The 19,540-nt window shown below is 33.8% G+C and overlaps 1 protein-coding gene across 1 annotated transcript in view; it reads right to left on the reverse strand.

Annotated features, from left to right (window-relative positions):
- The window catches only part of TMEM232 (transmembrane protein 232), a gene marked incomplete at its 5' end in the record, with an annotated part of 268,718 nt that overhangs the window by 195,775 nt on the left and 53,403 nt on the right, over nucleotides 1-19,540 (reverse strand). Inside the window, 2 exons of the mRNA XM_012473941.3 lie at nucleotides 5,642-5,891; nucleotides 6,723-6,846. Of these exons, the coding sequence (XP_012329364.2) occupies nucleotides 5,642-5,891; nucleotides 6,723-6,846 (374 nt within the window). The remainder of the gene's footprint in view (nucleotides 1-5,641; nucleotides 5,892-6,722; nucleotides 6,847-19,540) is intronic.

Raw genomic sequence — 19,540 nt, forward strand, 5'->3', positions numbered from 1 at the left:
ATGGAAAGAAAAAAAAAAAAGCAGAGGTTGCAATTCTAGTCTCTGATAAAACACTTTAAACCAACAAAGATCAAAAAAGATAAAGAAGGGCATTACATAATGGTAAAAGGATCAATGCAATAAGAAGAGCTAACTATCTTAAACATATATGCACCCAATACAGGAGCACTCAGATTCATAAAGCAGGTTCTTAGAGACCTACAAAGAGACTTGGACTCCCACACAATAATAGTGGGAGGCTTTAACACCCCACTGTCAATATTAGACAGATCAATGAGACAGAAAATCAACAAGGATGTTCAGGATTTGAACTAAGCTCTGGACCAAGTTCACCTAATAGACATCTACAGAACTTTCCACCCCAAACCAATAGAATATACACTCTTCTCAGCACCATATCATGCTTATTCTAAAATTGATCACATAATTGGAAGTAAAACACTCCTCAGCAAAAGCAAAAGAATGGAAATCGTAACAGTCTCTCAGACCACAGTGCAATCAAATTAGAACTCAGAATTGAGAAACTCACTTAAAACCACACAACTACATGGAAACTGAACAACATGCTCCTGAATGACTACTGAGTAAATAATGAAATTAAGACAGATATAAATAAGTTCTTTAAAATCAATGACAACAAAGGCACAATGTACCAGAATCTCTGGGACACAGCTAAAGTAGCATTAACAGGAAAATTTACAGTACTAAATGCCCACATAAAAAAAGTGAAAAAAATCTACAATCAACACCCTAACAACACAGTTAAAAGAACTAGAGAAGCAAGAGCAAACAAATTCAAAAACTAGCAGAAGACAAGAAATAACTAAGATCAGAGCAGAACTGAAAGAGACAGAGACATGAAAAACCCTTCAAAAAATCAACAAATCCAGGAGTTGGTTTTTGAAAAGATTAACAAATCTTTTCATAAGATTCATAACAATCATTTCTTAATAAACTGCTAGGCAGATTATTAAAGAAGAAAAGAGAGAAGAATCAAATCGGCACAATAAAAAATGATAAATGATATCACCACTGATACCACAGAAATACAAACTACCATCAGAGAATACTATAAACACCTCTATGCAAATAAACTAGAAAATCTAGAAGAAATGGATAAATTCCTGGACACATACACTCTCCTAAGACTAAACCAGGAAGAAGCTGAATCCCTGAATAGAACAATAACAAGTTCTGAAATTGAGGCAGTAATTAATAGCCTACCAACCAAAAAAAGCCCAGAACCATAGGAAATCACAGCTGAATTCTATCAGAGGTACAAAGAGGAGCTGGTATAACTCCTTCTGAAACTATTCCAAACAATAGAAAAAGAGAGACTCCTCCCTAAGTCATTTTACGGGGCCAGTATCATCCTTATACCAAAATCTGGCAGAGATACCACAAATAAAGAAAATTTCAGGCCAATATCCCTGATGGACATCAATGCAAAAATCCTCAACAAAATCAGGCAAACTGAATCAGGCAGCATATAAATAGCTTATCCACCATGATCAAGTTGGCTTCATCCCTGAGATGCAAGCCTGGTTTAACATACACAAATCAATAAACATAATCTATCACATAAACAGAACCAATGACAAAAACCACGATTATCTCAATAGATGCAGAAAAGACTTTGATAAAATTCAACACCCCTCCATGCTAAAAATACTCAAAAACCTGGGTATTGATGGAACACATCTCAAAATAATAAGAGCTACTAATGACAAATCCATAGCAAATATCATACTGAATGGGTAAAAGCTGGAAGCATTCCTTTTGAAAACTGGCACAAGACAAGGATGCCTCTCTCACCACTCCTATCAACATAGTATTGGAAGTTCTGGCCTAGGAAATCAGGCAAGAGAAAGAAATAAAGCATATTCAAATACGAAGAGAGAAAGTCAAATTGTCTCTGTTTGTAGATGACATATTTATATATTTAGAAAATCCCATCGTCTTAACCCCAAAACTCCTCAAACTGATAAGCGACTTCAGCAAAATCTCAGGATACAAAATCAATGTGCAAAAAATCACAAGCTTTCCTATACACCAATGATAGCCAAATCATGAGTGAACTCCCATTCACAACTGCTAGAAGGAAATTAAATACCTAGGAATACAACTTACAAGGGCCATGAAGGACCTCTTCGAGGAGACCTACAAACCATTGCTCAAGGAAATAGCAGAGGACAAAAACAATTGTAAAAACATTCCAGGCTCATGGATAGGAAGAATCAATATCATGAAAATGGCCACACCATCCAAAGTAATTAATAGATTCAATGCTATTCCCATCACACTACCACTGAATTTCTTCACAGAATTAGAAAAATCTACTTTACATTTCATATGGAACCAAAAAGAAGCCCATATAGCCAAGACAATCCTAAACAGAGAGAACAAAGCTGGAGGCATCCCGCTACCTGACTTGAAACTATACTACAAGCCTACAGTAACAAAAACAGCATGGTACTGGTATCAAAACAGATATATAGACAAATGGAACAGAACAGAGGCCTCAGAAATAACAGCACACATCTACAGCCATCTGATCTTTGACAGACCCGACAAAAACAAGCAATAGGGGGAGGATTCCCTATTTAATAAATGGTGTTGAGAAAACTGGCTAGCCATATGCAGAAAACTGATACTGGACCCCTTCCTTACACATTACATAAAAATTCACTCAATTGGATTAAAGACTTAAATGTAAGACCTAAAACCATAAAAACCCTAAAAGAAAACCTAGGCAATATAATTCAGGACATAGGCATGGGCAAAGACTTCATGATTAAGATACCAAAAGCAATGGCATCAAAAGCCAAAATTGACAAATGGGATCTAATTAAACTAAAGAACTTCTGCACAGCAAAAGAAATTATCATCAGAGTGAACAGGCAACCTACAGAATGGGAGAAAAGTTTTGCAATCTATCCTTCTGACAAAGGTCTAATATCTAGAATCTACAAGAAACTTAAACAAATTTACAAGAAAAAAAACCATCCAAAAGCGGGTGAAAAATATGAACAAACACTTCTCAGAAGAAGACATTTATGGGGCCAACAAACATATGAAAAAAAAAGCTCATCATCACTGGTCATTAGAGAAATGCAAATCAAAACCACAATGAGATACCATCTCACACCAGTTAGAATGATGATCATTGAAAACTCAGGAAACAACAGATGCTGGAGAGGATGTAGAGAAATAGGAATGCCTTTATATTGTTAGTGTGAGTGTAAATTAGTTCAGCCATTATGAAAGACAGTGTGGCGATTCCTCAAAGATCTAGAACTAGAAATACCATTTGACCCAGTAATTCCATTACTGGGCATATACCCAAAGGATTGTAAATCATTCTACTATAAACACATGCACACACATGTTTATTGCAACATTATTCATAATAGCAAAGACTTGAAACCAACCCAAATGTCTATCAATGATTGACTCAATAAAGAAAATGTGTCACATTTACACCATGGAATACTATGCAGCCATAAAAAGAAATGAGTTCATGTTCTTTGCAGGGACATGGATGAAGCTGGAAACCATCATTCTTAGCAAAGTAACACAGGAAGAGAAAAACCAAACACCACATATTCTCACTCATAAGTGGGATTTAAACAATGAGAACACATGGACACAGGGAGGGGAGCATCACACACCAGTGCTTGTCAGTGGTGGAGGGAGCAAAGGAGGGAGGGTGTTAGGACAAATACCTAATGCACGCAGGGCTTAAAACCTAGATGACAGGTTGATGGATGCAGCAAACCACCATGGCACATGTATACCTATATAACAAACCTGCATGTTTTGCACATGTATCCCAGAACTTAAAGTATAATAATAAACTTATTAAAAATCATACTGCTAAGGAGGAAAAAAAATGTGAGTTTTGTGAGTGTCCACAGAAACATTTAATCCCATCATCGTAAGGTTATGTAAGAGTTCAGGGGTCATGACCAAAGGGAAGCCAAGAGGTTTCTGCTAGTAAAGGTTCTTCCCATAGAGGGCCTTTTCTGGACCTGCCACTAGAAGTCAGGAAAAACTAACCTACAGACAAGAATTGAAGGCCAAAAGGGTAGATGAGTCTGTTTAGTGATGATTTAAAAATCATGGATTGAGCTGTTATATATGAAAATTTCTGACATTCCCAATAATTAAAATTGTGAACAGGAAAAGAAATGAATACCTGTATCTTCACTTTATTAATAATATAAACATGAAAGAGATATAATTTGAATACTTAAGAATAAAGATCTGTTTAAAATTGGCACCAATAAAAAAATAAAAGCTTAAAAAGAGGAAAAAGGTCAACCTAATTCCACTTAGAAATGCTGGGTTTCAATCTATTTATCAAGCAAAAAATTTATTGAAAGCAGTTTAAAAATAGTGAGCAAATTTCTGAGAATGAAATTTGCATCTACTTCTAAAGTCTTACTATTTAAAATTATATTTAAGCATAAATTTCCAAAAATCAATGAATTATGGTTCTGGCTAAAGATAGTATCTTACCTCTTTCAATATTTTCAAAATCTTGCAATTATATCTGACATTAAATGATTTATTTAATTATGTTACAAATCCACTATCATAATTACTTGTTATTATGTGTTATTATGCTAGATGCTGGGTTAATAAAAATGTAATTCAGACATGATTCTTCAGTCTCAATTATCTCAGTATTTAATGGAAGTGAGAGTCACATACACAATAGACTATAACAATATACAAACTGCAATTATTTGTCTCAATAAACCTATAAAGTTTTATTCAACCAAAAAAGACTACTTTAATATTGTCCCCATAGTACTCGTTGAAAAATCAAATTTTATTCTATTATCTCCCATAAATGCAAAAGCAAAATGACCTTTAGTCTTGAGACATAAGATAGCTACTATTTGATGGACTATAAGATGTCAGATATAACTATTGTACTAGAATAATTGAGTGAAGTAATTGTAGAGAAATCCTCTGGGAAGGAAAAAAACAAGAGGGAAACAGTAAATGCCTAGAGAAAATGGAGGAGAGAAGATAAATCCTATGGGGAACAAAATAAAAATAAAGAGGAAATAAACTTCATATATACTACCCAGGTTTGCTTAAATGCAGCTTTTGTTTTCAAGAAATATAATTTGAATAATCAGTCAACTGAACCTAGTTTCTATTTCAGTTGTTTCAAAATTATTGATAAAAACTTTCTGACTGGGTGTGGTGGCTCACGCATGTAATCCCAGAACTTTGGGAGGCTGACGTGGTAGATCACTTGAGGTCAGGAGTTTGAGACCAACCAGGCCAACATGGCAAAACCCCGGCTCTACTAAAAACACAAAACTTAGCCAGGCGTGGTGGCAAGTGCCTGTAGTCCCAGCTACTCAAGAGGCTGAGGCAGGAGAATCGCCTGAACCAGAAGAGGAGGTTACAGTGAGCAGAGATCGTGCCACTGCACTGCAGCCTAAGTAACAGAGTGAGTGACACTTGGCCTCAAAAAATATATATATGCTATATACTTTAAATTTTAGAAATTTAAAAATTTTTTCTATTTCTAAATATTAACTTGTAAAATGCTTGTTACTATATATAGACAGGGACGCTTGAAAACATTACTCTCAAAGTGAAAAAACAATCTACTTACAATTATCTGACATTTTGGAAGAGAAATATTCCAAAAGACTTAAAACACTTGTTTCCTTTAATTCTGGCTGTACTGATTTGTCCAGGTGTAAAATATATTTTCTGGAACTTTTACAGTGACAGAAACCGATTAAAGCAGTTTTTCGCAAATCAGAAGTGGCCGCATACAAGCAGATTTCTGCAAGAATTACTGTATATATGTAGACTACATTCCAGGCCCAGGAAAAATCTTCTACCTTACAACTTTCTTCCTGAAAAAAGAAAATAGATATTTGATCATCAAAGTATGTCTCTGTATATTAATAACTACATAGTGTATGTATAATAAGTATCTTCAAATTTATGGGGTTGTTAAAAGACCATAATAAAATAATATTTCTAAATGTGTTCATTCAAAAACAGGTTTGCCATGAGTAGATTGCATAAAATACAGTCCAAAGAATAAAAAATGTAAATAGCTAATAATTAGATAAAAAACAACTTTGCAATTTACTTAGTAATTAATGGAATGTAAATTAATCCAATGAGTTACTATTTCCCATATTACATTCAAAAGGAATCTTTTTGATATACAGCTCAATTCTAGATGTGACAATTTCATTTATTGTTCATAGGAATGCAAGAAAGTTATTAATATATCTTATGGAAAGTAATTTGGACATCTGTCCTAAAAACTTGGAAAGAAGCTTCATAGTCTTTCACTTGGTAATTTAATGTTATTAGCCTACTCTAAAGAAACAGAAGTGTACATAGAGATTTTACGTATGATAATAACAATAACAATTCAACATTACTTCTAATTAACTGTGAACAATTAGAAACAAATTTAATAATCAACAATACAGAAATGTTTCCATAAGTTATCTTAACTCAAGCAAAATACAAATTTTAATATCATGTAATGAAAATGAAAAATGTTTATGATAAATGGTTAAGGTGAATTTGCTTTTATATTTAATTAAAATTATTATTACAGAGTTATACACATTATATGCCCTAATATGATATACAATTTAAATAGTGGCAAAAATAAAATCTCTTTTTCTTCAGTTCTCTTTTCTCATATAAATTAGTAATATTACCTGATTTTGAACAGACATAATGCTTGAAACAAAATCTTTCACTAGGTCCATTAAAGCTTTCAAGCAGGCCATGTTTAATTTGGCAGCCTCCCCAAGGACCAATAAAGCCAGTACTGAATCCAACCTGAAAATTTTATGGACAAAAGGATAAAGATTGTAATGGAAAATAATAATAATCAACTTTTTAATGTTAAAAAAAGGTAATAGGCCAGAGGAAATACATGTCTGGATTACCAGATATATTTATTTTCAATAAAGATTAGTATTGGTTCTCACTTATTATGGTAAAAATCTGCAAAGAAGAGACACATTTAGGTAAGATGTTTGAGTTCAGAGTAGTGCTCTGATGAATCTGAGTAATAAATACTACAAATAATCACATTTCTTCATAGATCCTGAACAACAAGCAATCAGGGGCTCTGGTTCCAGAATGCCCCTCAAAGCTCACAATAGGTTTTAATTTTTAACCTCTTGCAACTGATTCTACAAGGTGACTTTCAACAGAGGATTTTCTTCTCCAAAGAGAGCAATTTTTAAAAGATGGGCTTTCTCTAAGATACTTCAAAGATTCAACACTCTTTGATTTTGCAGAAAGTACAATTTCTCAAAATAAAATTTGTATTTCACATGAACAAAAGACTAAGTATTATTTTTTAAATATTATAAAAACTAGGAAATCACACAAGAATTTGTTAGTTATAAATGTACGTATATTTTGAAGGTTTTGAAATTTACAAATCTGTGATTTTTTTTTACTTAAATGAAAAATAGTTTGAACGAGAACTGGTAAGAATACAAATTAAAAATGTTTTGTGTGTATAGCTGTTTATTGCCTTGATTTGTATGCAATTAATACATTTAAAAGTTAGTATATTTTACAAGAATATTTGAATTTCACAACTGTGATATTTCAGGCCCATAAGTTCAAGGTCATCATCATTTTCTAAATCAAACTTTTCTGATTATGAAAATTAAAGACAATTCTTTACATTATATAGGGCTTTACAGATGTTGATGTGCTTTCACATAAATTATTTCATTTGATTTGAAAAACAATTTTTGACACCTTTAAGATTTTTCAAGACCTTTTTTCATGTTAGAAAACTGAGACATAAATAGGTCTGAGGGACTTATCCGAGTTCCCTTTTTGAGCTAGGTTAGTTGTAACTCAAGTGTTCTCTCATCAAGAAGTATTTCCTGTCTTGCAATTCTGCTTCTAAACCATTACATAAATGTCCATATGTAACCTTAGTGTGGCAGGCGCTGCCTATTGCCTACCTAATACTATTTGTCTCCTTTTCTGATAGAACCTGAATTTTGTTCAAGATGACAAGATGCTCAATTAAGTTTGCCCCCTCAAGATGGAATTCTCTGTATCTTGACTGGAGTAGTGATTACATGAATGTATGCATTTGCCCAAGGTCACAGACCTGTGTACATTAATGTATGAAGTTCATGGTGTCTAATTTATATTTCAGTAAGTTTGATTAAAATTGACTGCCTAGACTCCCTTGAAGTTTAGAATAGCCCTACCCTACAGTGTAGATTTGGTAATGAGCTAAAAATGGAAGCATATTATGAAGGCTTCCACGTAAGCTATTATTTTTCTGGTGAAGAAAAAAATTTTTAAATTAAATAACAGTTGTTATTTTACTCCTTTGCTCATCCTCTTCCTCCTGCTTGTAATGCATATATTGCATGATACCAGAGACACAGCAGCCTTCTTACAACAAGGAGGACAAAAATCACCTGCTATACATGACAGAAAAGGTAACTAGAAGAAGCTTGGGTCTTGAAGATTTCCTTAAGTACCCACATCAGCACTGCACTACTTGTTGTGTGCAATAAAGAAAGTCCTGTTTGGTTATGCAATTGTAGTCAAGTTTCTGCAAAATGAAGAAGACAAAATCCTAATTGATGCATTTAACATAATGCTCATGAACATGAACTTTAGAGTCAGAATCAAGATGAAATCTTAGCTCTGCCACTAATTAGGTATATGTTACAGGGCAACTTATGTACCGTATCCCAATCTTAATTTACTTGTCTGTAAAGAAAACATAGCAAAATTCACTTTTTAGAGACCTTTGTGAGATTTGAATGAAATGCTCTCTGTAAGATGACTAGGTTCAGAATGCTAAATTGTATTCAATTATATACTATTTCTTTGAAGTAAAAAAGATGAGTTTGATAACTTTCTCATTAAAGTCATAGAGTGACTGGAAGAAAAATTCTGTCCCAATGACCACCAAGATAGAGGATAAGTCATTCCCCAGACTACTTATCATTTATACTTCACATTACAGTCAATTAAATTAAGAGAAGATACTCATAGAGTTCATAAAACTTCTTTTCCATTGAATATACTTCATAATCAGAAGCTTTTCATTCTTCTTTTCTCTTTTAAATCTGGAAAATTGTAGCTAACCTAGGGTAGTCTCATTGAACTACGGATTGAGAAAATCCATCAGTGTCAGCCACCTATGGTAGAGAAATGCTTCACCAGAAATATATTATTTTTAATTAATTCTGCTGATCACAAAATCGTCTGTGAATGAAAATGCTTTCATCAAAAACAGAAACATTCATACTTATGGAGTTTGTTAAAAACAAAAGTAAAATTGAAAATCAATGCCATGGAAAGAAGAACTCAAATTGGATTAGGCTAGAAATTTTCATATAGCACTAGCTTCTTTGTGAACTCACTATAATACAGAAAGCCTCAAGTATCCACATACTGACTTGGTTTCACATTGTCGTGAAATCAAAGTTGTATAAAATAATATGTAAGTATAATATATTTGCTCTAATTTTGTAAATAAAGAAACTGAGCTGAGGTTTACTGGCTTGTCCAAAATAACAATATATACATATACACACACATTTATAGAGGTTAGGAACATCAGCATTTAAAAGTTTTCCTAGGTTCTTCTTACTCCTCTACATCCATTTTCTCAATTACTAGATTTTATCTTTTTTCATGGAATTAAAATGTCTCTAAGTAGTAACCCTTGCACAACTTATTTCAACATTGCTATAAATATTTCAGAAAGCACTGACAATATCAAAAATTTACATGATCCTGAAAACAGAAGGAAAGAGATGTCACTAACAATAGCAACTTATAGAGAATTTCCATAAACCATAAAGTTGATGAAGCTGAAAGCAATAAGGAGCACCCACATGCCACTTCTTGAAACACAGCAGCCTTGTTTTCCCCAAAAGAAAGTAAAACAAAAAATATTTTAAAGAAAAAAATTATCTCTACTGTTTTGCATAGAATCTCAGAGAAAGTGCAGCTAATCCTTTATCTTGAGGCCCTGATTTTTTTCAGTAGCAAGAGAGTATTTCTGGGCTCATCCTCATCTCACCATATTTATTCAGAGATGATAACATCCAGTATCAATATACAGTACCTAGAGGTATGTGGGATGGGAGAAGACAGAAGCGGGGATGATAAAATTGGAATACAGAAGTGCATTTTCTCCTCACAGGTAGACTATCAAAGAGTAAGGAGAACAACAGGAAGCTCCCTGATAATATCACACATTGAGTGTTGTAATTTTTACCAACTTTGTTATGAATGCTGTGAAAAAAAACTATTTATTTAAAAATATCATTTTTATATATTTCTCCTGGTTCTAGAATAAGTAACTGGAAAGTGAAGAAGAGGGATCTACACAAGAGCAGTGAAAATAGCCTTTTAGCAAAGGCTAAAGAAAATATCAGTCTCAAAATCAGAGAAGGTCATAATTCTGAAAACGATTTCTCACAGGAACCAGAAGTTATTTTTACAAGACCCTTATGCATCTTTAATAAAGCTCAGGATAATAAACCACAATGAAAAGCCTTGATGCTGAGATGAAAGGTAGCAGAGCAAGATAAGAGATTTCAAAGAAATTAAAATGTAAAAATATAATTAAAATCCATAGTTGAGGAAGTTAACTGCAGAATAACACTTGGAAGAGGAAATTTGAGAGAGCCTTTCATAATTTATAGGAAAATGTGGAATGTATATCTATTACTAATTATTATTGAAACAGACAAAAATCAAGAAAAAATGTGGTAGTCCTACAGAAGGAAGGAAGGAAAGAAGGAAGGAAGGTAAGAAGGAAGGAAGGAAGGAAAGGAGGAAGGGTGGAAGGGAGGAAGGGAGGAAGGGAGGGAAGGGGGAAACGGGGAGTGGGGAGGGAAATTTAAAGTTATGAAGTAAATGAGGCCCAACTAAAGAACAACCTTTCTAATAACAAGAAGTCCAAAATTGAATGCAGGTGTCCACAAGATATATGGGATTTCCCACCATAATGTAAAAAATAAAATAAAAATAAAAACCCTAAGCACCGACCAAGAGGCAGAAGTTGGGAACACATATGAACTATGAGTAGTCAGTAAAAGATCTTGAAAAACTGTAGACCAGCAGCCATAGTATTTGTGCACAGCTTCTCAAAGTGGAGTTTCTCTCTAGGTAACCTAGATATTACCTCAACAGGCTCCTAACATGGACAAGAAAGGGTGCCAGTTAACTCCTGCCTACTAAATCACAAAGATGCTCCTAAAAAATGATGGACTGATCATTAAACAACAAAAAAAGAGAACTTTGAACATCTCATCATAACTGTGTTAGGAAATAGCACAGTAACATTTAGTGATTTGAAGGCGGAATTAAACAAAAAATAAACACTGTAATCATAGACATCTATTACCAGACAAAATGTACATTATCCTTCTTAGGGGAAAAATAAATGGTGATAAACGTAACCAGCCAAGGTTTGTATATAATCATGGGCTTACCTACTATAATAAGTAATCTATAAACACATTTAGAAATTTATTCAAGCTAAGAAACAAATTAATAGTATTTAACAGTTTAAGAAAGGAAAATCCTAGTGTTAAATGACTGCAGATGAGTAGAAGAAAAATAGATAAATTTTAATAAAAATAATTTTGTAAACATGACCAAATAATTAAATGCAGATATGTAAATAATTATTTAAGGAGAAGATACAACATTTGAAATAATAACTACAATGTTATCAGAACTCAAGATTATATTAGCAGACTAGAAAGGGGAGAATTAAGAGTAAATAAATTAGTCTCAGTCATTGCTGCACATGGAGAAGAGGGCAGTTAATATTTCACTCTTGATTTTTACTACTTAGAGAAATCAGTTCAAAGAATATGTTTACAATAAAATATTGGTGAACCGAATACAACAGCACATCAAAAAGCTTATCCATCACGATCAAGTTGGCTTCATCCCAGGGATGCAAGGCTGGTTCAACATCCACAAATCTACAAACCTAATTCATCACTTAAACAGAACCAAAGACAAAAACCACACGATTATCTCAATAGATGCAGAGAAGGCCTTTGACAAAATTCAACAGCCCTTTATGCTAAAAACTCTCAATAAGCTAGGCATCAGTGGATGGTATCTCAAAATAATAAGAGCTATTTATGACAAACTCACAGCCAATATCATTCTAAATGGGCAAAAGCTGGAAGCATTCCCTTTGAAAACTAGCATAAGACAAGGATAACTTTTCTCACCACTCCTATTCAACAAAGTATTGTAAGTTCTGGCTAGGGTCATCAGGCAAGAGAAAGAAATAAAGGTATTCAATTAGGAAAGGAGGAAGTCAAATTGTCCCTGTTTGCAGATGACATGACTGTATATTTAGAAAACCCCATTGTCTCAGCCCCAAATCTCCTTAAGCTGATAATCAACTTTGCAGTCTCAGGATACAAATCAATGTGCAAAAATCACAAGCATTCCTATACACCAATAACAGATAAACAGAGAGCCAAATCATGAATGAACTCCCATTCACAATTGCTACAAAGAGAATAAAATACCTAGGAATACAACGAACAAGGGATATGAAGGACCTCTTCAACAAGAGCTACAAACCATTGCTCAACGAAATAAGAGAAGACACAAACAGGTGGCAAAACATTCCATGCTAACGGTTAGGAAGAATCAATATCATGAAAATGGCCAAACTGCCCAAAGTAATTTATAGATTCAATGCTATCCCCATCCAGCTACCAATCACTGTCCTCACAGAGTTGAAAAAAAAAAAATACCTTAAACTTCATATGGAACCAAAAAAGAGCCCACATAACCAAGACAATCGTAATCAAAAAACAAAAACAAAAAAAGCTTGGAGGCATCACTCTACCTGACTTCAAACTATATCACAAGGCTACTGTAATCAAAATGGCATGGTACTAGTACCAAAACAGAGATATAGACCAATAGAACAGAGCAGAGGCCCCAGGAATAATGCTACACAACTATAGCCATCTGATCTTCAACAAACCTGATGAAAACAAGCAATGGGGAAAGGATTCTCCATTTAATAAATGGTATTGGAAAAACTGGCTAGCCAAATGTAGAAAGCTGAAACGGGATCCCTTCCTTACACCTTATACAAAAGTTAACTCCAGATGGATTAAATATTTAAACATGAGGCCTAAAACACCATAAAAACTCTAGAAGAAAACCTAGGTAATATCATTCAGGACATAGGTATGGACAAGGACTTCATAACTAAAACACCAAAAGCAATGGCAACAAAAGCCAAAACAGACAAATGGGATCTAATTAAACTTAAGAGCTTCTGCACAGCAAAAGAAACTATCAATAGATTGAACTAGCAACCAACAGACTGAGAAAAAAAGTTTTGCCATCTACCCATCTGATAAAGGACTAATATCCAGAATCTACAGAGAACTTAATCAAATTTACAAGAAAAATACAAACAACCCCATCAAAAAGTGGCCAAATGACATGAACGGACATTTTTCAAAAGAAGACATTTATGCAGCCAACAAACATGAAAAAAACTCATCAAATCACTGGTCATTAGAGAAATGCAAATCAAAACCACATTGAGTATACCACCTCACACCAGTTAGAACAGTGATCATTAAAAAATTAGGAGACAACAGATGCTGGAGAGGATGTGGAGAAATATAGGAGTGTAAATTAATTCAACCATTGTGGAAGACAGTGTGGCGATTCCTCAAGGATCTAGAAATGGAAATACCATTTGACCCAGCAATCCCATTACTGGGTATATATCCAAAGAATTATAAATCATTCTATTTTAAAGACCTATGTGCACACATATGTTTATTGTGGCAAAAACAATTTACAATAGCAAAAACTTGGAACCAACCCAAATGCCCATCGGTGACAGACTGGATAAAGAAAATGTGGCACATATGCACCATGGAATACTATCCAGCCATAAAAAAGGATGAGTTCATGTCCTTTGCAGGGACATGGATGAAACTGGAAAGTGTCATTCTCAGCAAACTGACACAAGAACAGAAAACCAAACACTGCATCCTCTCACTCATAAGTGGGTGTTGAACAATGAGAACACACGGACACAGAGAGGGGAACATCACACACTGCGGCCTGTCGGGTGAAGGGCTAGGGGAGGAATAGCAGGGGATGGTGGGGGACACGGGAGGGATAGCATTAGGAGAAATACCTAATGTAGATGACCCGGCAATAGATGCAGCAAACCACCACCATGGCACGTGTATATCTATGTAACAAACCTGCACAATCTGCACACGTACCCCAGAACTTAAAGTATAATAATAAAAAAAGGACACATTAGAGAAAAGAAAAAGAATATATTTACCTTGCCATTGCCAGATTTTTGTTACTCAGAAAAGATGGATGAAAAAAATCTAGCCTTTAGCATGTCTGCTAAAAGGCTTTTTCTCCTGCTTTCAGGACTTCATTCTTTGAGTTCCAGGGAAGCTGGTGTGGAGAGTGAAGGGATGGAGCCTCAGATGAGCAATGACTGCCCTCTCATCAGGGAAGGCAGAGGTGGGGCACTAATTGTTTCCTTCCACCCAGACCCATCAGGCTCTCCTGGCTATTGGTTGGTTGGTGGTAATTAAACCTATTAGCAGAATCTTTCAGTCACCATCTTTGTTTTTATTTTTTTTTTAATATAATGGCAATTTATGAGACACTGATGGAGTTGCTGCCTCCATATCATGTAAAACAGTTCTTATTAAATAATTTTAAGCTGGAGAGTGTTATAGTCACATTTATGTTATAACCCTGGCAGCACAGTGTATGACAGACTGTTGAGGGGAAGGACTTAAGGCAAGGAGACCAGTGACGCTGGTCAAGAGGCAATAAGAGCCCAAACTGAGGTCGTGATAGTGGGAACAGAGAGCAGGAGAACAATTTTGAAGTGTCATTAGTACAACATTGTCAGATCCTGAATTGGATGGGGAAAGTGAGACAGAGAAGATAAGATGTCTGATTTGGTTTCCTGGAGGAGAGGACATGACGATGTGCACTGAGGTAGAAATTCAGGAGGCAGGAGCCTGACTGGGGAAAAATTAGTTCAAATATGAACTGGCAGGACGTGTAGTATCTAGGGAAGAACTAGAGTCTAATAGGTGTTTTCATATTACTTATCTCACTTAAGTCTTTCAAAAGCTCTTTGAGGGGGCTGTTATCTCCATACAACTGCTAAACAGACCCTGGGGTTCAATAGGGGTTAAGTGACATTCAAAATTAGACAGGTAGCAAAAGACAAGACTAAAACTCACGTCTTCTGGTTTCAGGTTGCATTGTTGTTTCACTGTACAATAATGTAGCAGCATACAGAGTGGATATTTTCCCTTGATACAGACTAGTTATAATTGGCTCCAGAAATCAAAGGATCATTAAGAAATCCAAGAAACTAATCAAGAAGCATCAAGGAAATAACAGAAGAATGAGAACCTACATTGGGACATTTCAGTTCATGAGGAATGAAGGAGTCTTAATGCAAACCTGTTTGAATGGTCTAGTTTAGGCCATCACATGGACATTATAATTACTAGGATCAAGGATATAGACAATGTGGATATCAGTGATCCAGCTGAAAAGGAAGTGCCTTGCTGCCCATACAAAGCAGTTAATTCCTTATTTGATTCATTTTGATGCAAACACAAACACTGTATGTCTGGAAAACACTTGCCATATTCAAGACAGTTTTAAATTGTCAGGCTTTTTGGGAATACACTTATGGAGCACATTAAATCAGTTATTTTGTGTTGGGGGATATAATTTTATGTCATACTGCTGGATTGAAATGCCATACTGCATTTCTCAGCAGTCTTCGTTGGCTAATAATTCAATTATAAACACAATTCATTATTTTCATGTTAGATTAGAAAGCCTTTTGCGTTGACTTGAGCTATCTCCCCAGAGCAAATGGTGCCCTGTATAAAAGGCCAAACCACAGGGTGGAGCATTGAGAGTACGAAGCATCATGTAAAATTAAACTGCATTAAATGGAAATCTGCCTTCCAGCAAGCTGCTTATCTCCAGCTATGGGCAGATAAAGGCCAATGCATCGCAGCTGGGAGGGGGCTCCTGCATTCTCTTTTCCTTTACTTCATCGGGTTTTACAGCCTTCAGTGTATTCTTTCTTCAGTTTTACCCTGTCCTCCAGCAAGGCTGCTCTAATTCTGTGATTGCCTTCCTTGAGCCCTTTCTTTGATCCTGAACCTGCTCTTTTCCAGGCTCAGCTGAAACCATTTGTTTCTATTTGTATTGCAGGATCTTTATAAAAGGGTATAAAGAAGTCACCCACGGAGATACATGATGAATTACCTACTGACCGACAGCATCGGAAATGGACAGATAAGTACATTTCACTTTCATGGGCACAAGCACAAGCGATTTTTGCCACTATAAATAAAATTTCTCCTACTATTTCAGTTGAATGGGCTCTCTTTGCTTTCTAAATCTCTGAACATTTATTCAACATTATGTTACTTTCCTGAGATGTATGGCAAATGAAATTGCTCAGGTTACTCCAGCTAATGGTCACTGGTATTGAATTTTAGGTGTTAAACCAAAAGTGACTTCCACCAAGTGTTACAATTTTAAGGCTATTTGGACCAGCAAATCCTGATGAAGTCTTAATGTATCATCAGGGCCTGGTGCCTCAATATTTCTTTATCATTCTAAAAACATGCAGTTCATTTTCTTAATTTTTTGCATGTACTCAGTGGTATCTTAGGAGTACATGAGACCAATATTAAAGTTTCCCTAAAAACATAAAATCATTTCTATTTTTATTTTGGTAATTATATTATAGATTGTATTACTTTATCTGGGGTAATGGCCTCTTGAAATCTATATAGGTCTTTATATAAATAAATATTTTGTAAGGAGAAAAGTTGATTTTAAAATGTTATCAATTTACCAAATATTTTTAAATCAACATTTAAAAGTTGATCAATTAATCAACTTTATAAAGTTAGTCAAATTGCTAACTTAAAAACACAAATTATTATTTTAATGTCAATAGTTTTTCTTTGCTAGAACCAACTATTTTTTTAAAAAAAGATCAAAACTTTTCTTTAAAATAAAAAAAGACAATATAAAAAATAGAATCAAAACTATTTGGCAGTACTCTTTTTAGCAATTATTGTTTTCCTTTCTATTATGAGCAGTCACTGTATTTTTCACTTTACTCCTCTGTTCATTGAGCATTGTCTAAACACTGCTATCCCCTTCTTCACTTGATAATTTTCACAATATCCTCCCAGAAAAAGAAAAGTCAGGTTTCAGTGACAGGCTGTCTCAAAGCAGTTATCTGCTTAACAATGCAACTAGAATGACAGTTGAATGATGTATTGGAGAGAGTGCTATATCAAAACTCTTAAAATCTGGTTCCACTCATCAGTAAGCCTAATAAACGTGGCATCAGTTTCTTTATTTTTAAAATAAGAATGGTTTTTTATTGTCTGTAATGCTCTAAATTTATAAAATACTAAGTTTTAAAAAAACTGGTACATAAATATTTACAACCTTAACCACAAATCATTAGCAAGTTAAATTAAATAGATGTCGATGCAATACAGCAAAATCTAAAAATTGGTTAAAGAAAGAATTGATTTCCACCATTCGATATTCTTAATTGGCTACATTTGCTGTTTTGGCAATCATTTAAACTTGTTTATTTGGTAATTATTAGAGTACTTTTAAAATAAATTTGACAAAGTCATACAAGATTTATTTTTATATGTTAAAATACAATTTTGGTTATGTTCTAAATCCAGTTAGAGTTTTCCAAGAGCTTAAGTAGTTCTAGTCATTTGTCGTCTTGAAAAATAAATTAAATATTTGAATACTCAACAACTTATTTCTATCATTAAAAAGGGTCTAAAAGAATCTCCACAGCTTCCAGAATAGCCTAATTTGCACCAATAAGAACCTCTAAATTTTTTTGTTTATAGAAGATCTGTATTAAAATATAGTAAGTAAAATTATATTATGTACTATTGTAGTAAATATTATCTATTTGCATTTTAGTTTCATATTTATAAATAATATTCTTTATTTTAAAATGTAAAAATATCACAATCTTTGTCAAACTGCAATACTGAACAGGTTTCTCCCATCAGACTATGAGACAAAACAAATTATTGATTAACTCTAATCTAAAGTAGGTTATTTTTAAGGAAATTAGGTAAACTTTAAGCCATCCTCCAAAAATCTTTATTTAATCCAAAATCCCACAAACTTCTAAATACAAGTGGGAAAATAACTTTTGTTCATAAAAAGTGTTTCAGACTTTTAGAAGGGTCTACATTTGAATCTCAGGGACTTAGAATTTACATATACAAAGGCCTTTGGTGTAGAATGAGCTGCCAGAGGCTTAAAAAGAGGAATTAATTAAAAAAAGAAAGAAATATGGCAATTGTATTTTCAACTTGGTATTGCATTACAAATTATTATTTTTATTATCATTGAAAAATAATTCAAAACTCTGGTCCTCTTTAAAAAAGAATGCCCTCTGATCAATTTCCTCAGAAATACTCCTCAAGACAATAAAGGTAGTATATGGCAAGCCTACAACTAACATTATCCTCAATGGTGAAAAGTTGAAAGCTTCTCTCTAAAATCAGGAAGAAGACAAGGATGCTCACTCACACCTCTTCTGCGTAACATAATACTAAAGGGCCTAGCCAGAGCAGTTAGTCAAGAAAAAGAAAAAACAAAGTCATCTAAAAAGGAAAGAAGAAAGTAAAACTGTTTTCGTTTGCTGATCAAATGATCTTATATATAGAAAACCCTAAAACATCTATTAAAGCAACACACAAAAAAAACTGTTAGAACATTAAATGAATTCAGTAAAGTTGAAGTTTGCAGGTGACAAAAATCAACATATTAAAATCAGTAGCACTGCTATATACTAATGACAGACTATCTAAAAAAGATATTATGAAAGCAATCTCATTTATAATAGCAAAAAGTAAAAAAATAAAACACTTAAGAATAAATCAAACTAAGGAAGTGAAAAATCTGTACACTGAAAAATATAAAATAATGAAAAAATTAAAGCCTAAACAAATAAATGGGAAGATATTCCATGTTCGTGGATAGGAAAATGAGTGATTTACAGGTTCAATGCAATTCATATCAAAATTTTAATGTTATTCTTCACAGAAGCAGAAAAAAAATTAAAATTTGTATGAAATCACAAAAGTCTCTTAACCAAAGCAATTATGAGCAAAAAGAAAAATGCTGGAAACATCACAATACTAGATTTTAAAGTGCATTACAAAGCTATAGTAATTAAAACAGCATGGCAATAGCATACAGAGACATTTGCCAAAGGCACAGAATAGAAAGACCAGAAGTAAATTCAAGCATTTATGGTCAATTGATTTTTGACAGTTACCAAGAATACACAATAGGGATAAAATAATCTCCTCAATAAGTGGTAATGGGAGAAGTGAAAATCCACATGCAGAATAATTAAATTAGCCTCTAC

The sequence above is a fragment of the Aotus nancymaae genome, unplaced genomic scaffold (assembly GCF_030222135.1).
Source record: "Aotus nancymaae isolate 86718 unplaced genomic scaffold, 86718_ANA_hifiasm-v0.15.2.pri h1tg000014l, whole genome shotgun sequence".
Lineage (NCBI taxonomy): Eukaryota > Metazoa > Chordata > Mammalia > Primates > Aotidae > Aotus > Aotus nancymaae.